This window comes from Pristiophorus japonicus, chromosome 4 (genome assembly GCF_044704955.1).
Source record: "Pristiophorus japonicus isolate sPriJap1 chromosome 4, sPriJap1.hap1, whole genome shotgun sequence".
Taxonomy (NCBI): domain Eukaryota; kingdom Metazoa; phylum Chordata; class Chondrichthyes; family Pristiophoridae; genus Pristiophorus; species Pristiophorus japonicus.
In genome coordinates, this window is record NC_091980.1 from 157,667,952 (window position 1) to 157,691,914 (window position 23,963).

The 23,963-nt window shown below is 44.1% G+C and overlaps 1 protein-coding gene across 2 annotated transcripts in view; it reads right to left on the reverse strand.

Annotated features, from left to right (window-relative positions):
- The window catches only part of ubr1 (ubiquitin protein ligase E3 component n-recognin 1), a 171,852-nt gene that overhangs the window by 110,167 nt on the left and 37,722 nt on the right, over positions 1–23,963 (reverse strand). For both annotated transcript variants that reach the window (XR_011593045.1, XM_070878717.1), the window contains exons 5-12: positions 23,357–23,487; positions 21,643–21,781; positions 20,726–20,788; positions 12,030–12,153; positions 9,275–9,382; positions 7,240–7,328; positions 4,397–4,495; positions 3,889–4,043 (exon numbers count right to left, since the gene is read on the reverse strand). Coding sequence is in view for 1 of the 2 variants with exons in the window: in XM_070878717.1 (XP_070734818.1) it covers positions 3,889–4,043; positions 4,397–4,495; positions 7,240–7,328; positions 9,275–9,382; positions 12,030–12,153; positions 20,726–20,788; positions 21,643–21,781; positions 23,357–23,487 (908 nt within the window). In the remaining variant the exon portion in view is untranslated. The remainder of the gene's footprint in view (positions 1–3,888; positions 4,044–4,396; positions 4,496–7,239; positions 7,329–9,274; positions 9,383–12,029; positions 12,154–20,725; positions 20,789–21,642; positions 21,782–23,356; positions 23,488–23,963) is intronic.

Sequence of the window (23,963 nt, forward strand, 5' to 3'; positions counted from 1 at the left end):
TGCCCCACCCACCCTTTCCTCCAACCACTGTCTGTCCCACCTGTGACAGAGACTGTAATTCCGGTATTGGACTGTACAGTCACCTGAGAACTCAGAGTGGAAGCAAGTCTTCCTCGATTTCGAGGGACTGCATATGATGATTGTTTTCTTTCTTTCCCAGGGCAGCTGGTGATGATTCCGCCATTCACACCCTATCTAGACTCATCTTTTGTTTCCTAACTTGTGCCATTACCATCTCAGTTTGGCCCATCATCCTTGTTGTCTCTTAAATCTCTCCTACCTTCCACCCTATCACAGATCTTCCCTTTTGTTCTTTCCTCCTCTCCCCTTTCCCCTGCCCTTCCTTAATAATCTGTTACATTTCAAACTTTTCCAGTTCAGACAAAGGGTCACAGATCTGAAACGTTGACTCCTGCTCCTATTTCTTATGGTCGGGAAACCCAAAAAGTTTTAATTAAAGGCGTGCAAGATAAGTCTTTCCAGGCACTTTGCCCGAAAGCCAATCCACAAGCAGTGCTGTAAAGGCACTTGCCTTGTGGATTCTGTCCATCACGCCTCCTTTCACCTGCCGAGTTTCCAGAGGCCTGGGAAACCCGGACACAGCAGTGAAAAATACAAACCCCATTAAAATAAAAGGCATGCAGCCTCTTTAAAAAACTTTCAATGACCGATCCGTCTCCGGAGTGCAGATTTGGTCGGCCACTCCTTGTCCTGCCTCAGTTAAACCCAGGAGTGGGCGTGTTCAAGGCAGGTTGGGTTCCCGTTTGAAACTTAACATTTTTACTTCCCACCCGACCCAAATGCATTCATTTTTAAGGGTTAAAATTACCCTCAACAGTTCAGGTCGACGAGACTGGTCATCAGAACTATCAGGTCATTGACCGGAAACGTTAGCTCAGTTTCTCCCTCCACTGATGCAACCTGACCTGCTGAGTGTTTCCAGCAGCTTCTGTTTCTATTTCAGATTCCCAGCATCCACAGTAACCCGACTTTTGTTCCAGAAAGCATTAATTTATTTTGAAACAGATATTTCATGTTTTGTTTAAACATTGTGATTTCTCAACTTTTTAAAAATCCAGCAAATAAAACTCATTCCGCGATTGCTTTACCGCATCAGAACTTCTGAGAACATGAGAATACAAGAACTAGGAGCAGGAGCAGGCCATTTGGTCCCTCGAGCCTGCTCTGCCATTCAATATCATGGCTGATCTTATCTTGGCCTGAACCACTTCCCTGCCCGCTCCCCATAACCCTTTACTCCCTTATCGCTCAAAAATCTGTCTAGCTCCACCTTAAATATATTCAATGACGCAGCCTCCACGACACCAAGAAATTCCTCCTCATCTCCATTTTAAATGTGCGACCCCTTATTCTGAAACTATGCCCCCAGTTTTAGATTCCCCGAGGGGAAACATCATCTCTGCATCTACCCTGTCAAGCCCCCTCATAATCTTATACGTTTCAATAAGATCACCTCTCATTCTTCTAAACTCCAATAAGGATAGGCCCAACCTTTCTTCACAAGACAACCTCTTCATCTCAGGAATCAACCTGGTGAACCTTCTCTGAACAGCCTCCAATGCAAGTATATAAGGAGGCCAACTGTACGTAGTACTCCAGGTGTGGTCTCACCAACACCCTGTACAGTTGTAGCAAGACTTCCCTATTTTTATACTCTATTCCCCTCGCAATAAATGCAGCTGCATGATCAGAAATAGCTGGAGAGTTGCGTACAATGCACTTCCAGAAAGTTGTACTGAATGCCCAGTCAGACAAGTTAAAATACAGCACTTAAGTGAATAAAAAGATTATACAGGTGCAGCATCTAAAATCCGGAACCCTCGGGACCGAGGCCATTCCAGACTTCATGCTTTTCCAGACTTTCGAACAGGTTTCTGATGTCAGAAGTCCAGAAACGCCTGAGCCATGGTTCGGATATTTGCGGATTTCGGAACGCCAGAGGTGTGTCCAGAGTCCGGAAATGCCTGGGCCCAGGTTGCGATATTTCCGGCTTTTGGACATCATTTTGTATTTCTCTTCACAGGCATCGTAGTCCTCGCTTCTTCGCAACACATCGCAAGTCTCCCTCTCCCGTTTTTTTGTACCTATATGTTTTGGAAGGTAGTCTGATGCCCTGTACATGCCGACAGGGACTTGTGCGCGGAGTTTGGTTAGTTCTGGCCAGAGACTTGCGCGTGGAGTTTGGTTAGTTCTGGCCGGAGACTTGCACGTGGAGTTTGGTTAGTTCTGGCCGGAGACTTGCGCACGGAGTTTGGTTAGTTCTGGCCGGAGACTTGCACGTGGAGTTTGGTTAGTTCTGGCCGGAGACTTGCGCGCGGAGTTTAGTTAGTTCTGGCCAGAGACTTGCGCGCGGAGTTTGGTTAGTTCTGGCCAGAGACTTGCGCGCGGAGCTTGGTTAGTTCTGGCCAGAGACTTGCGCGCGGAGCTTGGTTAGTTCTGGCCAGAGACTTGCGCGCGGAGCTTGGTTAGTTCTGGCCAGAGACTTGCGCGCGGAGCTTGGTTAGTTCTGGCCAGAGACTTGCGCGCGGAGCTTGGTTAGTTCTGGCCAGAGACTTGCGCGCGGAGCTTGGTTAGTTCTGGCCGGAGACTTGCGCGCGGAGTTTGGTTAGTTCTGGCCGGAGACTTGCGCGCGGAGTTTGGTTAGTTCTGGCCGGAGACTTGTGGGCGGAGCTTGGTTGGTTTTGGCTGAAGATATCTGCATGCAGACCTAGGAGCAGCGGTGCTCAAAATACGGGGGAGCCAATTTAAAACCGAGTTGAGAAGAAATTTCTTCTCCCAGAGGGTTGTGAATCTGTGGAATTCTCTGCCCAAGGAAGCAGTTGAGGCTAGCTCATTGAATATATTCAAATCACAGATAGATATTTTTAACCAATAAGGGAATTAATGGTTATGGGGAGCGGGCGGGTAAGTGGAGCCGAGTCCACGGCCAGATCAGCCATGATCTTGTTGAATGGCGGGACAGGCTCGAGGGGCGAGATGGCCTACTCCTGTTCCTAATTCGTATGTTCTTAATAATGTTGGGGAGGTCCAGAACCAGGGGTCACAGTCTAGGGATAAGGGGTAAGCCATTTAGGACCGAGATGAGGAGAAACCTCTTCACCCAGAGAGTGGTGAACCTGTGGAATTCTCTGCCACAGAAAGTTGAGGCCAATTCACTAAATATATTCAAAAAGGAGTTAGATGTAGTCCTTACTACTAGGGGGATCAAGGGGTATGGTGAGAAAGCAGGAATGGGGTACTGAAGTTGCATGTTCAGCCATGAACTCATTGAATGGCGGTGCAGGCTCGAAGGGCCGAATGGCCGACTCCTGCATCTATTTTCTCTGTTTCTATGTGCGGTGACTGTGAAGACCTGGCCTGGAACAGGTAGGATTGGAGTTTTTATTCTTGCAATTTTTGTTAGTTGGATTTCATTTTTTGACTTTTCCCTAGGCCCGACCGGTAGTGGCAAAGGTTTGGCAGGGTGTCCGAATTCCAGAACATTTTGCGGATTCTGGACAACCATGAATTTACCGGAGTCCGGATTCAGGAATATTCCAAAACTCCGGATTTTCGGCGCTACACCTATATTCGCACACATGGACAGATTAGTCTATAATGAATTCTTCTGTGCAGCAAGAAGTTAATAATTTGTTCTGTATAAAGCACAGAAAATGAGAAGCTGGCATTTGGCTATGCCACTGAAATATTATGTAAATACAATGGTCCTAAATATTATCTTATCACCAGTAAACCAGCTACCTTGTAATAGCAATCTGCCTCGCAACATTTCATAAAATAAATCAAATGATTTGAAAAAGTGGTATACTGTCACCCTATCCATCACGAAAGAAAGGTGACCAATCTGGGGTCTGAAGGTGCACTTACTTAAGGTCATACAAGACCATTTGTTTCCTGAACAATTTATCGTGGGAGTAACTCTGAAAATGAAGCTTGCCATTATCCATGTGCTCAGACAACAGCTCGATTATGGTTTCGATAATGATTTTTAGCGCATCATGTTCTTCAATCAGATGACGAGCCTAACAAAGATTAAAAATTTACTGTAATATTCATTCAAGAAGTGGAGACGAAAGAAAAATTAAACCAGAACCTTTACGTTTTTCATCTAGACAGACGTGTATATGGTTAGTGAGAAACAAAAGGATTTCCACCCGGTGATGGTGACGTGCTATCACTGATTACCAGACTGCTCAATCAGCAGCCCAGACGTCACACTGCTCTTCATTACAAAGGTAATTTATGGAATTTTACTCAGGTCAACCTTGCTTTACACTGGTGGTACTCTTTGATGAATGCAGTCTTTAAAGATCTCTAACCCATAGCACTTTCCACCTGTTCTTCAGAGAGTCTGCGCTGTACTTATTCCACTTACCAGTGTTGGAACGGTGAATATTTGAACAGATTGTGCAGTCACAGATACGTTTCGATCATGATCATCCTCCACAAACTCCAGCTGCAGTTGCTTGTAGTGCTATCGGGAACAAACAGATTATTATTCCCTTTCAACCACAAACTGTACAATAGAAAACTTTAATGTTTGATGCAATAAGTTTAACATAAATAGGGGCAGGAGTGGGCCATTCGGCCTCTTCGAGCCAGCTCTTCCATTCAATGAGATCATGGCTGACCATCCACCTCAACTCCACTTTCCTGCACTATCCCCATATCCCTTGATTTCCTTAATATCATAAAATCTATCGATCTTGGTCTTGAATATACTCAAAGACTGAGCCTCCACAGCCCTCTGGGGTAGAGAATTCCAGAGATTCACCACCCTCTGAGTGAAAAAATGTCTCCTCATCTCAGTACTAAATGGCCAACCCCTTATTCTGAGACTGCGACCCCTGGTTCTAGACTCCCCAGCCAGGGGAAACATCCTCCCTACATCTACCCGGTCAAGCCCTGTAAGAATTTTGTATGCATCAATGAGATAATCTCTCATTCTTCTAAAAATCGAGAGAATATAGGCCGAGTCTACTCAATCTCTCCTCAAAGGACAATCCCCCATCCCAGGAATCAGTCTGGTGAACCTTTGTTGCACTCCCTCTATGGCAAGTATATCCTTCCTTAGGTAAGGAGACCAAAACTGTACACAATACTCCAGGTGTGGTCTCACCAGGGCATTATATAATTGTAATAAGATGTCTTTACTCTTATACTCAAATCCTCTTGTAATAAAGGCCAACATACCATTTGCTTTCTTAATTGCTTGCTGTACCTGCATGTTAACGTTCAGTGTTTTGTGTATAAGGTACCGCCCCAGGTCCCTCTGAACACCAACATTTCCCAATCTCTCACTGTTTAAAAAATACTCTGCTTTTCTATTTTTCCGACCAAAGTGGGTAACTTCACATTTCTCCATGATATATTCCATTTGCCATGTTCTTGCCCACTCACTTACCCTGTCTATATCCCATTGAAGCTTCTTTGCATCCTCCTCAACTTACATTCCCACCTAGCTTTGTATCATCAGCAAACTTGGATATATTACATTTGGTCCCCTCATCCAAATCATTGATTTATATTGTAAATAGCGGAGGCCCAAGCATCGATCCTTGCGGGACCCCACTAGTTACAGTCTGCCACCTGAAAATGACCAGTTTATTCCTACTCTCTGTTTTCTGTCCGTTAACCAATCCTAGCCCTAATTTTGCTCAATAACCTTGTGTGGCACCTTATCGAATGCCTTCTGAAATCCCCCTTATCTATTCTGCTCGTTACAACCTTAAAAAACTCGAACAGATTTGTCAAACATGATTTCCCTTTCATAAATCTGTGTTGACTCTGCCCAATCCTATTCTTTTCTAAGTGCCCTGTTACATCCTTAATAATAGATTCTAGCATTTTCCCGACTACTGATGTCAGGCTAACTGGTCTGTAGTTCCACGTTTTCTCTCTCCCTCCTTTCTTAAATAGCGGGGTTACATTAGCTACTTCCAATCCACGGGAACTGTTCGAGAATCTATGGAATTTTGGAAGATGACAACCATGCATCCAGTATCTCTATAGCCACCTCTTTCAAAACCCTAGGATATAGGCCATCAGATCCAAGGGATTTATCGACTTTCAGTCCCATTAATTTCTCCAGTACTATTTTTTTTACTAATACTCATTTCTTTCAGTTCCTCATTCTCGCTAGACCCTCGGTTCTCCACTATTTCCAGATTTTTTGCATCTTCTTCCGTGAAGACAGACAGAAAGTATTTCTTTAATTTCTCTGCCATTTCCTTATTCTCCATTATAATTTCTCCTGTATCAGCCTGTAAGGAACTCATTTACTTTACCAATCTATAATTACATTACATAGAAATTACAGCATAGTAACAGGCCATTCGCCCAACAGGTCCATGCCGGTGTTTATGCTCCACACAAGCTTCCTCTCGCTATTTACGTCATCTAACCTTATTAGAACATAGGAACAGAAGTACGTCATTCCACCCCTCAAGCCTGTTCCATCATTCAATTAGATCAGGGCTGATCTGCATCTTAGTTCCATCTACCCATTTTGATTCCGTAACCATTAATAACCTTGCCAAATAATAATCTATCCATCTTGGTTTTGAAATTTTCAATTGACACCCAGCAGCAACAGCTTTTCTTTTGTTTGGGGGCGGGGGGGTGGGGTGGAAAAGAGTTCCAGATTCCCACTACCCTGTGTGTGAAGAAGTCCTTCCTGACATCACCCCTGGAAGGCCTAGCTCTAATTTTTAAGGTTATGCCCTCTTGTTCTGGACTCTCCACCCACCAGCATATCCTTCTATTCCTTTCTCCCTCATGTACTTATCAAGCTTCTCCTTAAATACATCCATGTTATTCGCTTCAACTACTCCACGTTCTCACCACTAGCCGAGTAAAGAGGTTTTTCCTGAATTCCCTGTTGGATTTATTAGTGACTCTCGTATTTATGGCCCCTAGTTTTGGACTCCCCCCACAGCGGAATAATCTTCTCTACACCTTCATATCTCTCCATAATTTTGAAGACAATCATTTCAAAATTGGCACCTTGCACCAAGGATTCCCCCAATTAATTTGTCCAAAGCAATGCGTGTTTCTTTTGCTGTTGATTTCGCTCAGCGGCCAAATTTTGTATTTTACTCCTCTCCATTTAATTTTTTTTGGTCTCTAATTTACCCTAGAAAATCACTTTCGAATGGAGGACAGCTTCCAAATCTCAAGTCACTGCTGGGCTGTAACCGGTACAATGCGATCACTTACGGTGATAAATTCAATAGCAAAAAGCCGCTTGTATTCAGTTTCCATCAGCAAACTGCACACTATGAGTTCATGGAAGATCTTTCGTGCTCCTGCATTAAAAAACATTGCATATTTACTCTGACTGTTCCTTGTTTATTCTGTAGCATTCAGACACTGCATATTTTTATTCGTTTGCACAACCTGTAGTAATGTCTTCACTGACATTTTGCAGCCACTGAATACAAATTCATACCAGTAGTCATGGGCAGAATGGCCATTTTATGATTTACAACTGCATCTTAAATACAAACCACAAGGCGAATGAGTGGTGGGTGTCAGAACGACAGGGTTGTCCCCAGTCCCCACATGGGATTTCTGACCTCAGCAGCACTTTTCAGGCCAGATTCTTCCCTGTAACCAGTCATGGAGAAAACAGAAAGCACATCTCACACTTAACCTTTATCGAGCAGAAATCAGGTGGTCAAGAGAATGTGAAGCCCTCCTGTTCTAATCCAGATGGTGCACAGGTCAGTTAATCCAGATTGTGCAGTAAAAAAGCAAAATATATTTTAAAAAACGATCTCGGTTTGTAGTTCCCAACACTCGTTTCTCTTCTACATCCCCCCTTCCTTTGCCCCCACCATTACCGATTGTGCCTTCAGCTGGCTAGGTCCTACACTCTGGAATTCCCTCCATACACCTTTCCATCTCGCCACCTCCCTCTCCTCCTTAAAACCTATCTCTTTAACCAAGCCTTTGATCACCTCTCCGAATATCTCCTTCGGGAGTGGGGCTTGGGAGCTACAAAGAGAATGCTGCTCATATGGTTTCGGTAGGGGTGGAGTGTAGAATGTTTCAGCATAAGGGAGGCGGACTGGTTGGGCTGGGTGCTCTTTGCCTTTCCATCATTGTTCAGAGGTTTATATGTAACCTTCAGGGCTGCTGACCAAGGGCCGTGCGGCTCTTTGTCGAGTGGCGTGGATAAGATGGGCCAAAATGGCCTCCTTCTGTGCTGTAAATTTCTATAAAACTTCCACGAGGTTCTTCGTTCTACAGGTTTATTGTTCATGCAAACCTGAGCTTCACACTCACAGAAGAACTGTTGTAGCTCCGACAAAAGCGAGGCAGAGTTCAACAAACCGACAAATGCAAGTGGATTTAAGAACAATATTGTTAATAATCCAGAGAAAAGTTTGCATGATTCCACAAAAAGCTGTACAAATTTGGAGACAAAAGCAATCTTCAAATGGATCATTTTCAACAAATTCTGTTCCAACAATCAGAAGCTGCCAACCAAATGTCAACCAAGCACTGGCAGACACTTCATATTCCTGCAGCTGAAACTGTAAGGCTAGAATCAAAGAGGCGCTATTTGGCCTGTGTTGGCTCTTGGAAAGAGCAGTCCAATTAATCCCACTCCCCTGCTCTTTCCTCATAGCCCTGCAAATTTTTCATTAGTATATATCCAGTACCCTTTTGAAAATTACTATTGAAACTAGAGAGTTATTTTATGAGTTCTTAAATTTAAAATACAAATTTTAGTGGGCTGGGGAGGGACCTCTAAGTTATCAAGGAAACAATAATTGTGATGTGCAAATAGGACCTCAATGATTTCTCTCTCCAAATGAGATGCCTGATGACGAGATAACAGAAATTAAATATTTAAAGACTATTCTCAAAAAGCATGAGAGAGATGACAAGATAACGTTGATGGATTAATAGACAATTGTGCAGCAGGAGCCAACTTCCACTCAATCGTAGTGTAGGGCCTTTAAGTGAAGACTCAATCACAGGGATATTTCAGAGTTACTCAGTTAAATGGGGAAAAGATGAGACCCATTTTTGCATACAAATCTGCGTCAAAAAAATACACTAATCATGTTCAGATTATTGTGCCTTGGAAAAACAAAAAAAGTTATCACATTCAGTTTTTTATTTTAAATGAGAAACAGAAAATCCTAACTTAGGCATGTCGGAAAACTTCAGTAAAACAGTTGTGGGTCTCCTGCACCGAGTCAATTGGAATTGGTACAGGCAAGAGTTTCAATTTACTCACCTTTCCACAGTTTGGCATCAGACAACATTAACTTGCTGATCAGGCAAGGTTGATCAGAACCCAGTTCTTGGTTAAGTAGCACTTCACAGAAAATCTGACGCAAGCCAGCTGCACAAAAGAAGAAAAAACAGTTCACGCCACAAATTTGTCCTAATTGAGCATTATAGCACTCTCGGGTTAATGCCATCAAATTTGGAAGTTTGATTGATCTAAAGTGCTGAAGGAAATTGGCAATAGAGTTAACAACTCTGAGGTACATAACATAATTGGAGTAGTGTAGTGTGGATGGATGTGGTGTTGTCCACTTTGGCGGCGGAGACACAAGGGCAGAATACTATCTGAAAGGCGGCGGATGGGGGGGGGGGGTGTGGGGGAGGTGCGGCGAGGCCTGGGTGTCGTGGTGTGTCAGTCATTGGGGGTTGACGTGCGGATGCAGCGGGCGGTGGGGAAGGCAGGTGGTGTGTTGTGTGTTGGTTGACCTTCGTGGCTGGGGGTTTTGGGTGTGGGAGTGGGGGGGGTCTTGCTGCAGTTGTGCGGGGCCTTGGAGGGGCCTCGCCTGGAGTGTTGCGTTCAGTTTTGGTCTCCTGGTCTGAGGAGGGACGTTCTTGCTGTTGGGGGGGTGCAGCGAGGGTTCACCGGACTGGTTCCCGGGATGGCTGGACTGACATGGGGGGGAATTGGATCGACTAGACCTGTATTCAATGGAGTTTGGAGGGATCGGGGGGGATCTCATAGAAACATATAAAATTCTGATGGGACTGGACAGGTTAGATACAGGAAGAATGTTCCCAATGTTGGGGAAGTCCAGAACCCGGGGACACAGACTAAGGATAAAGGGGAGGCCATTTAGGACCGAGATGAGGAGAAACTTCTTCACCTAGAGTTGTTAACCTGTGGAATTCCCTACCGCAGAGAGTTGTTGATGCCAATTCATTAGCTATATTCAAGAGGGGGTTAGATATGGCCCTTACGGCTAAAGGGATCAAGGGGTATGGAGAGAAAGCAGGAAAAGGAGTACTGAGGTGATGATCAGCCATGATCTTATTGAATGGTGGTGCAGGCTCGAAGGGCCGAATGGCCTGCTCCTGCATCAATTTTCTATGTTTCTAGGTCCCACGGTCCCTCGCGCCTGCTCCACCATTCAATAAGATCACAGCTGATCATCGACCTCAACTCCATTTTCCGCTCAATCTCCATATCCTTTGATTCCCCTAGACTCCAAAAACCTATCTATCTCAGCTTCGATATATTCAGAGACTGAGCATCCATAGCCCTCTGGGGCAGAGAATTCCAAAGCTTCACAACCCTCTGAGTGAAGAAAATCCTCATCTCAGTCCTAAATGGCCGACCCCTTATCCTGAGACTGTGTCCCCTAGTTCTAGACACTCCAGCCAGAGGAAACAACCTCTCAGCACCTACCCTGTCAATCCCCTTCAGAATCTTGTATGTTTCAATGAGATCACCTCTCATTCTTCTAAACACCAGAGCGTATAGGCCCATTCTACACAATCTCTCATTATAGGAATCAATCTAGTGAACCTCCGTTGACCACCTCCAAGGCAAGTATATCCTTCCTTGGATAAGGCGACCAAAGCTGTGCACAGTACTCCAGGTGTGGTCTCACCAAGGCCCTGTACAACTGTAACAAGACTTCCTTACTCGTATACTCCAAACCCCTTGCAATAAAGGGCAACATTTGCCTTTCTTATTGCTTGGATTGGAGAGATACTCATATGGTCCCAATATTTAAGAAGCCAAAGACATCAGACCCCAGGAATTAGATCTGTTAGTTTGACATCAACCGTAGAAAAAAAAATGGAAGGTGTTATAAAGGACGTGATTTATGAATTTAGCAGATATTAGAAAACCCCATCACAGCTTTAGAAAATGGAGGTCCTCTCTCTGTTTCTCTCTCCACAGATGCTGTCTGACCTGCTGAGTATTTCCAGAATTGTCTTTTTGTTCCCGTCTCTCTAACCTAATCGAGTTATTAGAGGTCGAGACCACAATTGTAGAAAACAATAACCCATAGGAGTTATATTCCTTGATAAAAGTGCCACACAGATATCTATCAAAGAACATTTGGGATTGGCGGTCTGATATTATGTTGAATAGCTAACTGTTCTAGGTTCACAGGCAGAGGGTATTTATCAATGGTATAAGTAACGATTCGAGTCTTACTGGGTTCTATGTTGGGGCCAGTGCTGGTCTTCATAATAATTTGAGTGAGGGCATTGATGGCGCCATGCACAAGTTTGTATATCACACAGAAATGTGTATAGGGCTTGTCAATGTATACCAAACAAATAGGGTGCAGACATACACATCACAATGCAGCGGTAACCGCTAAAGGGCTTGGAGCTGGATAGGGCCCTGAAAGGTCATAGTTCAATTATTGAACATCTGCAAGCAGTGTGACGAGGCTATTGGGAAAGCAAATCGGGTTTTAGGTTGTATCACGAGAACTGTGCAGTATTAAACTAAGGATACTGTACTTTAAGGCCTTGGTGCACCGCCCTTGGCATACTCTGCCCAGTCTTGGTCCCGACATGTGGCGGGGGATATTGAGGCACCAAAACAATACCCAGTCTTCAGACTCTTGGTCATCATGAGCAGCTTTGACACAGGCATGTGATCAGAGAACATATCTGAGGTTTGCTTGTGTGATTGAGAAACCAATGCCTTCTATTTAATCCATTTTGCAGTGAGTACAATTAAAATATCTATATAATCAAAATATAAGCTTTGCATTTGCCTGAGTAACTGATAACTTGGTTGAGCCAGGAGAGAAGACGTAAAGCAAACGTCTGATGGGATACAATAGTCGAATGAAGGATCTCAACACGAAGAGGTGACTGGAATACACTGTTTGTAATGTTCTGGAAAAAAAATTATGCACATTAGAGCATTCCCTTTGGCTTGGCCAAATGCCCAGTTAAACAATCCATTATTTGTATCTGTGCTAATGTTTGTTAGAAGAACAGAGGCTATTCACTAAGGCACCCTCAACATAGCATACTTAGAAAAGGTCATTGACCTGAAACATTAACTGTTTCTCTCCCCACAGAGGCTGCCTGACCTGCTGAGCATTTCCAGCAGGTTCTGTTTTTATTTCAACAATATCTATCATTCATTGTTTATGGTTCCCTAGATGATGGACAAATACACATCAATTTGCAAAGCGCTTACCAGACAATTCCTAAAGACAGAGCTGCATGAAGCTCTAGAAATAAAATGCATGTGAGTTTGAGACAGAATGCTCAGGTAGCACACTTTCTTTCCCCCCATAGAATCATACAGCACAGAAGGAGGCCATTCAGCCCTTCGTGTCGTGGAAAGAGCTAACCAATCGGTTCCACTCCCCTTGCTCTTTTCCCCATAGACCAGTAGTTTTTGCTCCTTTTCAAGTAATTATCCAATTCCCTTTTGAAAGTTACTGTTGAATCTGCTTCCACCGCCTTTTCAGGCAGCGCATTCCAGATCACAATAACTCGCTGTGTAAAAAATATTCTACTCCTGTCGCCTCTGGTTCTTTTACCAATTACGTTGAATCTGTGTCCTCTGGTTACTAACCCTCCTGCCAGTGGAAACAGTTTCTCCTTGTTTACTCGATCAAAATCCTTCATAATTTTGAACTCTAAATGTTTTTAAAAGACAAAAAGATGTAAAGTCCTCAATCAATGGGAGTCAAAGATCAGCTGAATTTACATAAAGAAATTCTAGATCATCCAATCAAAAATGAGATAAATATAAGATTTGACAAGGAAGGTTCCAGAACCATAGAAATTTACAGCACAAAAGGCCATTTCGGCCCATCGTGTCTGTGCCGGCCGGCAAAAAGCTATCCAGCCCAATGTCCTTCGTCCTGTAGGTTACGGCACTTCAAGTGCACATCTAAGCACTTTTTAAATGTGCTGAGGGTTTCTGCCTCTACCACCCTTTCAGGCAGAGAGTCCCAGACCCCCACCATCCGCTGGGTGAAGAAATTTCCCCTCAAATACCAATTCATCATCTGTGCTAAATGAGAGGTCGCCAACCTGTAGATACTACGGTTGGGCTTAGTGTCCTGAGTTTGGGGAAGGGAAAGGGAAATCAGCCACTGTTTTCCAATCCCTATTGCAATCCAGGAGCCCTGCTGGAACTCAATGTGTGCAGACAGGGAGGACAGGTTGGACTCGGCTGCGATGCAGTCCTCAAACCAAATAGTCTGCAGACACCATGTGGCCATTTTGAAACAAGTCATAAAAGTAAAATAGTAACCAAAAGAAGCAGAGACTGAGAAACGGTATTAACTAGACATACATTCACAGTAAAATTACATTGTACTAATTTATTTATATAGCGCCTTTAACGTAGTAAAGCGTCCCAAGACGCTTCACAACAATTTTACAACACGTTAGATATTGACCAGAGGGAAAAGAGAAAAAGCGGGAGAAGGAAGTGTGAAGAGATTAAAGACAGCCAAAACACGCACGCAGATAGACACAGGCGAAAAAACTAAAGAAATTCAAATTACATTGTAAATAATACAATAAAGAGTAAAATCAGTACAAAAGAATTATAATTAAACAAAATTAAATATATCATAATTATAAATGAAGTTAAAATTAGAAAATCAACAACTGAAACAAATTAAATCAGTTATTAGCTTTCTTACTTCAATGTGCATAGGAGCATACAAAAACATCAAGAGAACTTTAATGGATATTAGTCGAGCTCACTGCATTGAACACTGCGGGGAGAAATTAGTGTTGGCCAAGGAGTTAACAACCGCGATGCTAACAGGGCTAAATTCGTCGTGGGGGGGGGGGAGGGAAAGAGACTGGAGATTGGTAGCGCAGTGCTTGCTTTCCGTGCAACACCGTCCTGGCGGCGTTAGCGGAGGCATCTGACCCGAAGTTCCTGTCCAGGTGCGGTGCTCGAGGCTATGGAGCTCGCGTGGAATTGTGGGCAATGAAAAGGGCTGAGTTAAAGGGGGTATGCACTCAGAACTAATAAAATATAAAATGCAGTTCAACAATGCAGTTTTCAACTCTTTCTGCCCTTCAAGAAAAAAATGTAACACTAAAAAGTTCTACCAAATGTGAATTTTCAGCTCTTGAAGCTGAATTCCCTTCCTAACGTCAAGAAAATGGGAAAACAACTACAGCACCAACACAAATGGCTTAGCAAGCTAGGAAAAGGGTACCCAGGGTCACACATGCAGTACTCCAGCTTTGTGGAGGGGGTCAACACTGCATGACGCACCCCCTACCCACAGTGGCAAGGAGGCCCTCCAGAAATAACAATGTGGGACCATATCACGGAGGCCGTCGCTGCCAGCAGTGTTGCCCCCACCCCTTGGCTCCAGTGCCCGAAGAAGCTTCATGACGACAGACCACTGGTCAAGGTCAGTGAATGCATCTTCAAAAGCCGTCTCCTACCAACTGCATAACTAGCCTCACACACTGCTCAATGCATGATCTCCACCCCCAATCACTCACCTACCAACAATCTGCACCAATCACGAGGCAGATCTCCTATTTGTAGCCTCACCTCCTTGGAGACGGTGCAGGCCATTCTTGGCAGGAGCATGGCTGAGCTGTTGGCCAGTGGTGGGGCAGGAAGTATAAAGGATGCTCGTATCTCATGTTATCCTCCTTCTGGCATGCACCTCATGCTTTCCCACCCTCCCATAAGCAAAATTCCACTCTTATGCCTTTCTCATAAGAATTAGGAACAGGAGTAGGCCATCTAGCCCCTCGAGCCTGCTCCACCATTCAATAAGATCATGGCTGATCTGATCGTGGACTCAGCTCCACTTACCCGCCCTCTCCCCATAACTCTTAATTCCCGTATTGGTTAAAAATCTATCTATCTTTGACTTGAAAACATTCAATGAGTTAGCCCCAACTGCTTCCTTGGGCAGAGAATTCCACAGATTCACAACCCTCTGGGAGAAGAAATTCCTTCTCAACTCGGTTTTAAATTGGCTCCCCCGTATTTTGAGGCTGTGCCCTATAGTTCTAGTCTCCCCGACCAGTGGAAACAACCTCTCTGCCTCTATCTTGTCTATCCCTTTCATTATCTTAAATGTTTCTATAAGGTCACCCCTCATCCTTCTGAACTCCAACGAGTAAAGACCCAGTCTACTCAATCTATCATCATAAGGTAACCCCCTCATCTCCGGAATCAGCCGAGTGAATCGTCTCTGTACCCCCTCCAAGGCTAGTATATCCTTCCTTAAGTAAGGTGACCAAAACTGCACGCAGTACTCCAGGTGCGGTCTCACCAATACCCTATACAGTTGCAGCAGGACTTCCCTGCTTTTGTACTCCATCCCTCTTGCAATGAAGGCCAACATTCCATTCGCCTTCCTGATTACCTGCTGCACCTGCAAACTAACTTTTTGGGATTCATGCACAAGGATCCAAAAAGAGTTTCATGCACAAGGACCCCAGGTCCCTCTGCACCGCAGCATGTTGTAATTTCTCCCCATTCAAATAATATTCCCTTTTACTGTTTCCCCACCCCCCCCCCCCCCCCCCCAAGGTGGATGACCTCACATTTTCCGACATTGTATTCCATCTGCCAAACCTTAGCCCATTCGCTTAACCTATCTAAATCTCTTTGCAGCCTCTCTCTGTCCTCTACACTACCTGCTTTCCCATTAATCTTTGTGTCATCTGCAAATTTTGTTATACTACACTCTGTCCCCTCTTCCAGGTCATCTATGTATATTGTAAACAGTTGTGGCCCCAGCACCGATCCCCGTGGCACACCACTAACCATCGATTGCCAACTTGAAAAGGACCCATTTATCCCGACTCTCTGCTTTCTGTTAGTTAGCTAATTCTCTATCCATGCTAGTACATTTCCTCTGACTCCACGTACCTTTATCTTCTGCAGTAACCTTGTGTGGCACCTTATGGAGTGCCTTTTGGAAATCCAAATACATCACATCCATCGGTACACCTCTATCCACCATGCTCGTTATATCCTCAAAGAATTCCAATAAATTAGTTAAACATGATTTCCCCTTCATGAATCCATGTTGCGTCTGCTTGATTGCACTATTCCTATCTAGATGTCCCGCTATTTCTTCCTTAATGATAGCTTCAAGCATTTTCCCCACTACATATGTTAAACTAACCGGCCTATAGTTACCTGCCTTTTGTCTGCCCCCCTTTTTAAACAGAGGCGTTACATTAGCTGCTTTCCAATCCGATGGTACCTCCCCAGAGTCCAGAGAATTTTGGTAGATTATAACGAATGCATCTGCTATAACTTCCGCCATTTCTTTTAATACCCTGGGATGCATTTCATCAGGACCAGGGGACTGGTCTACCTTGAGTCCCATTAGCCTGTCCAGCACTACCTCCTTCTCATTTCACACACCCAAGAAATGCAGCCTGCCCAGCCAGTGGTTGACCAGGAAAAGGGAGAGGGGGAGTGAAGATGATTATTGATTTGACACTCCCAGCCACCAGCTCCTCAAGGTCAACCAGCAAGGACATTTGCAGCATCCCCCCATTGAAAGTCAGCAGCCTTCCACCAGCCATGCTGCAGCCACTGGGGTAGCACTGCATGACATCAGTAGGATAGGCAAAGGCATACACAAGACAGTCACTAAGGGAATGCATACAAGTGATGAGTTGATTTATTGATGTAATTTGGATGGATAGATGTATAAAGTTGGATTGGAAAGTTTGCTTTGCAATGACTTTTATTTCAGCATCGTTGCCAAGAGGACGCTGTGATGGTCAGTAACAGATGGAAGGCAATGGTGTCGGACTAATGTTGAAGGAACTGGGGTTGTGGCCACTGGGACTGCAGGCGGATGATTTCATCCCAGATATCCTGTCCAGAAAGGGGCTGTCTGGGATGCATCCTTGTGTCTGCTTCCTCCTCTTCGGTGTGTTCCTGCTCCCTCTGAGTGGATGCTGTAAATCTCAAATGACAGCACAAAAAGCTGGAAATACTCAGTTGGTCAGACAGCATCTTAACCAGAGACATGAATTGGGTTTTCCTCTCCATGGATGTTGTGTGACCTACTGAGTATGTCTGTCTTCTCAAATGCCTCGAGAGCCATTGCAAGCATCCAGCAGCATTCCTAACAGAACTTTAAAAAACTTTTCACATCTAATGCACTACTTCAATAAAACAGTCCAAAAGCTTAAATCCAAATTTAGCTGAAATGTGTGCGTGTCCCTTTAAGATGTTCCGACACCATTGCAGACTGTCAGTCTGCTTGCACACCAGGCTCAGGACCCAGCGCTAAAAGGGCCGACGTTGCGTTCATGACCTTAAGTTGGCGTTACACGGTGGCAGCCGCAGGAACCACCACTAGCTGCCGACAGAGAAGCTGCCCATGGATTTGCGCCAAATGGCATTGAGGGCAGCAATTTCTAACACTGGAAGTCAAAACCCAGTGCAGTCGTGAACTGATGTGGGTTAGAGATAATTGATGCATGGACGCAATTTAGTCACTCATTTAAAGTAATAGATCCTGTTATTTTCTATTTCCATTATTAATTCCACATTTATATTAAAATGGTGCTGCAGTGCCTGCACTGGGGGAGGATGTAACTACAGCCTGGGGTGTTACAAAGGCAGTTTCCATTCTAAATGTGAATGTAGGAATTCATAATGGTAAAAATTGACAAAGTGCATTCGGTCGTAAAATTAGTGAATAAAGGAGGAAACCATTACAATAAAAATTCTTTGTCAGGCATTCTTCCTCTCCCCAGCTGCACTCTATTCTCCATCTCCATGGAGGCAGAGCTGCATCCTCCTTCCAGCCCTTTGCACTATAGGGTTAGCTGCAATGGGAAAACCACCATCAGCTGGTATGTTGCCTCCCTGGTGCAAGGGTCAAGGATGTCTCGGAGCGGGTGCAGGACATTCTGAAAAGGGAGGTGAACAGCCAGTTTTCGTGGTGCATATAGGTACCAACGATATAGGTAAAAAATGGGATGAGGTCCTACGAGAAGAATTTAGGGAGTTTGGAGCCAAAACGGGTAATTATAGACCAGTTAGCCTGACATCAGTAGTGGGGAAAATGTTGGAATCAATTATTAAGGATGAAATAGCGGCGCATTTGGAAAGCAGTGACACGATCGATCCAAGTCAGCATGGATTATGAAAGGGAAATCATGCTTGACAAATCTTCTGGAATTTTTTGAGGATGTAACTAGTAGAGTGGACAAGGGAGAACCAGTGGGTGTGATGTATTTGGACTTTCAAAAGGCCTTTGACAAGGTCCCACATAAGAGATTGGTGTGCAAAATCAAAGCACATTGTATTGGGGGTAATGAACTGGTTGGATAGAGAATTGGTTGGCAGACAGGAAGCAGAGAGTCGGGATAAACGGGTCCTTTTCGGAATGGGAGGCAGTGACTAGTGGAGTGTCGGAGGGCTCGGTGCTGGGACCCCAGCTCTTTACAATATACATTAATGATTTGGATGAAGGAATTGAACGTAACATCTCCAAGTTTGCAGATGACACTAAACTGGGTAGCGGTATGAGCTGTGAGGAGGATGCTAAGAGGCTGCAGGGTGATTTGGACAGGTTAGGTGAGTGGGCAAATGCATGGCAGATGAAGTATAATGTGGATAAATGTGAGGTTATCCACTTTGGAGACCATAACACGAAGGCAGAATATTATCTGAATGGCGGCAGATTAGGAAAAGGGGAGGTGCAACAAGACCTGGGTGTCATGGTTCATCAGTCATTGAAAGTTGGCATGCAGGTACAGCAGGCGGTGAAGGCGGCAAATGGCATGTTGGCCTTCATAGCTGGGGGATTTGAGTATAGGAGCTAGGAGGTCTTACTGCAATTGTACAGGGCCTTGGTGAGGCCTCACCTGGAATATTGTGTTCAGTTTTGGTCTCCTAATCTGAGGAAGGACGTTCTTGCTATTGAGGGAGTGCATCAAAGGTTCACCAGACTGATTCCAGGGATGGCTGGACTGACGTATGAGGAGAGACTGGACCTTTATACACTGGAGTTTAGAAGGATGAGGGGGGACCTCAGAAACGTATAAGATTCTGACGGGACGGGAAAGGTTAGATGCGGGAAGAATGTTCCCGATGCTGGGGAAGTCCAGAACCAGGAGACATAATCTTAGGATAAGGGGTAGGCCATTTTGGACTGAGATGAGGAGGAACTTCTTCACTCAGAGAGCTGTTAACCTGTGGAATTCCCTGCCGCAGAGAGTTGTTGATGCCAGTTCATTGGATATATTCAAGAGGGAGTTAGATATGGCCCTTACGGCTAAAGGGATCGAGAGGTCTGGATAGAAAGCAGGAAAGGGGTACTGAGGGAATGATCAGCCATGTTCTTATTGAATGGTGGTGCAGACTCGAAGGGCCGAATGGCCTACTCCTGCACCTATTTTCTATGTTTCTGGAAGTGAAGAAACAGCAGTAAACAAGGGGTGTGGGTTATTAAGAGGGCTCCATAAAATTCAATGTAAATCTTTAAATGGGCATCAACATTAACTGGAACTGAAGATAGGTCTGCTCTCGGCAGCCAGCCAACAGATACCATAAATAAAATGAAACTTAATCCAAATTGCAGCACTGCGGCGATAAAGCATTGGAACAATGTTGAAAACAAATAAAAGTTCTGCAGAAGTCCTGCAATTATTTTGTAGGAAACAATTAAATCAAGTGCTCCCTGATTAAAGGGGGGGGGGGGACACACCAAACACTTTCAAACAAAGTGCCCCCTTGTTTATTGTTTTTTTTGGAGGACACAAACACAAATTATACAAGTGCCCCCTGGCTAAAAGGCGGGGGGGGGGAGGGGAGGGGGCGGGGGGGGGAAGAGGCACTAAAACCGGCACAACAAACAAATTAAACTTTAGACAAAACATCAAATTAAAATTTGGTTGCCAGGGGTGATGATGCACTCCAGTCACTCCGATGCCCACCTCTCGCAGAAGGCCGCGAGTGTACCAGTGGAGCAGAAGTCCTGCAACTGAAAAAGCAACTTTAACTGCATTATTTAAAAGTGCAACATTTAAACAGTACAGCGACAACAACTGGAAGAATTATTTTTGTGTGTGCAGATTGCAAGAAATGGGAGGGGGAAAAATTAAAACTGCGGCTCACGATAAGGTCTGTACAGAACTGGTGAGAGAAAAAAAAAAGCAATAATGATAACCCATACAATGTAAAACTCATACCAGGGACAGATGATGATTATAAAAAGGAAAATATCATTATCACCCACATTATCCAACTTTCACTCAAATCTCCAGAAAAACAGATAAAACAAGTGGTAAATATAGGAGACCAGAACAAAATTATTTCCTTATGCATATTCTTCACACAATAAAAGCTGACCATCTAGAAATGGTGCAAAATGCTTCAATAATTTGCAACGGGCTCACTGCTTCATGGTATTTCTAGTGGCACATCCGTTATCTTCAACGACAGCTGCTAAATGCACATAGTCTTACTTACAAAGACCTCTAACTTGGTTTCTTGACACGAGTGCAATGTTCCATGCTTTACAGCTCTACGACCCTAGAAAACAACACAGAAAAAGCAAGCAAATTTGAAAGATCAGTACTGCAATGAAATGCAAACCAAAGTACTTAAAACTAAATAAGCAAGTTCACATGAGTTAATCTAGCAATCACACAGTTTGCATTGAACGCATTTATTCACGTGTGCCGAACTCTGCTCTCAACTGGTAAATTTTAAATGGTTTGAGAATAAGGGTTAGAGTACCACTTTTGCTAAGCATGACAAAAACTCTACGCAAGTTAACAAAGTGCTCAAGATATACAAGGGACCACTTCAGCGCCCTGTAAAGCCTGGATCAAAATTCCAGTTCTATTATATGCGGAGTCAAGCCCAAATGGTATGAGATGGCCTCTGGCAAGGGGTCTCCGATCAGAACTCGAATCCAGAGCTATGGTCACTTTTGGAATACTGCTATATAGAAGTGGCATTAACTATTAACACCACGATTTAAAAATTCTTATCATGTTCAAATCCCTGTACAGCCTTGCCCCTTCCTAGCTACGTAACGTTCTCCAGCCCTATAACCCTCTGAGTTCCTCCAACTTGGCCTGTGCATTCCCGACTTACTCCGCCCCACCTTTGGCGGCCGAGCCTTCAGCCTTCGAGCCCTGGAATTCTCTCCCTAAACCTCTCCACCGCTCCATCTTACTGAAAGACCCTCCTTAAAACCTACCTCTGACCAAACTTTTGGTCACTCATCCTAATGTCTCCATTTTTGACTCGGTGGTAATTTTTTTGTCTGATTAAGTTCCCATGAAGCGCCTTGGGACATTTTACTACATTAAAGGCGCTATATACATGCAAGTTGTTGCTGTTTTATTTACAAGATTCCACAACACTGTTTATCTTACCTCTTTATCTATCAAGGTAGTATAATTCTGTGCTTCTTTCTGGGAGCAGCCTAATGACCTCTGGAGTGAATAAATGACATGGTCAAAGGAATGCTGCTCATCATTAAATAGCACACAGAAATAAGAGTCCGTCTTCTCCCTTGTGGAAAAAAAAGTTCATGGGTAAGCTTCAACATTGGTGCATTTTCTTCGGATGCTCACTGAACTTTCCCCAGCAGACAGAGCAATTAGCAGGCACATTGCGATGCAGTTTGCTAGTGTTCCAATCCAAATTGTGGAACCCACTCCCATCAAATGCTCAATATCACCAGTGCTGCTGTGGACACTCCCTGAGGCGAGGGCCCAAGGGCAGCACGGGCCAGCCCACACTGCGATGTGTGTGTGTGCTAGGTCCATGCATCAGAGCTGGTCTCCCGTGGACTGGGTAATCTTTGCCACTAGACCAAGACCTAACTCTGTGAAGCCCGTGTGGTGGCTGGTGTGCAATGACCATCACAAGTTAAAAAAAAACATCCACGCAGACACATCTTCCACCCTTAAAGATGTAGTTTGGGACCTGGAATATTAGTTTGGGATCTGGAACATTGAAACACCTGTGGGCGTGGAAGCAAGTCATCCTCGCTTCGAGGGACTGCCTATGATGATGATGATGATGGACATTCCCTAACTCAGAGGAGAACTTGTTGTCCAATGCGTTAGCCACGAGCCAGATGTGGCTAATTGGGAATCCAGATGTGGCTCATTGCATTTCTGATTCGTAAATAAACAATGAGTAATAAATACCGTCATTGATCATTCGCACGACGTATACCTGTGAACTCTATGCTTTTCGCGTGTTTGCTGGTAAAATGGCAAGATGAAAAGCAGAGCGTACAAGTGTTTTTGATCATTGTGGCTGCTTTACTTCCTTGGTTGGTGAATGGTGGTACAGCGTTTACTACTAAAATTAGTGCATCTGGCTAAAATGGTGCCCCTGTAGCCACACATGTGGCAAGTCAGCGATTTCTATTGCACATCACTGACTAGAGATACTCACAATGTCAATATTCATCCCAAACTTAAAATTGTCAGCTTTCTCCAAATCACCAGTAAACTTATTCTCAGTTGGGTTAAGTCAATTAATTCCATTTTATTTTAAAAGTTGAATTATAATAATTCCTCCAATATCAAATCTACTTCAAAACATACGTTAAAACGGAGCCTTTTGCAACAGATACTCTAGTAAAGTTTTTGATTAAATGTAATTATTCATTGAGACTTTTCAGCGTTTAAATTAAATTGATTTTCAGTATTGATATACTGTAATTGGTTAGTTTGATTTCACTGCATCTATTGGGTTATATTTACATTCTTGTTTGCTCTCTATAGTTCAGGATATTATAATAGCATGGTCAAAGGAATGCTGATCATCATTAAATAGCACACAGAAATAAGAGTCCATCGGGATATTGCTCAAGGCAATTTTAATAAGCAGATCAGTAAATAATCGTCGGCACTTTGAACATAATTAATACCTTGTTGCAGCCAAATGAACAGCTTTTGCATTGAGGGTTTTATTTGCAATCCCATTTGGGAATGTTGTAAACGGTAGCTAACTGGAAGCGCAACTTCCTGCAGCAGACACTTGACAAGTTCTATGTATCATAATCTACTTTCTAACCAATTACCACAGCGCAGCATACTGGTGACATAATGGAAACTTCCCTTTGTCTACCTTGGTTGTAGTCCCAGAGGCAGCTCTTTGTCCTCTGTCCAAATCAACATGTCCACAATATACGTGAAAATAATAGTGAACAGCTGCTGGGCTCGTTCAGCCACACCCACAGGTAACTGGTTTGCAGGATTCTGTGGAAAGACAAATGCAATACTTAGAATGCACAGATCAGGTCTGTATTCCTGGTCACTTTCTCTCTCTTTCCTTCTGTCAGCCGTGGCTCAGTGGGTAGCACTCTCGCCTCGGAGTCAGAAGCACAAAAAAAATCAAAACAGACACTCTAGTGCAGTGCTGAGGGAGCGCCGCACTGTCGGAGGCATCACCTTTCGTTCAACGTTAAACCGAGGCCCTGTCTGCTCTCTCAAGGGGATGTAAAAGATTCCATGGCACTATTTAGAAGAACAGCAGGGGAGTTATCCCTGGTGTCTTAGCCAATATTTATTCCTCAACCAATATCACTAAAACAGATCATCTGGTCATTATCACATTGCTGTGTGTGGGAGCTTGCTGTGCGCAAATTGGTTGCCGTGATTCCTACACATTAGAGGAAGAGAGAGAGGGGGGGGGAAGAGAGAGAGGGGGGGGGAAGAGAGAGAGGGGGGGGAAG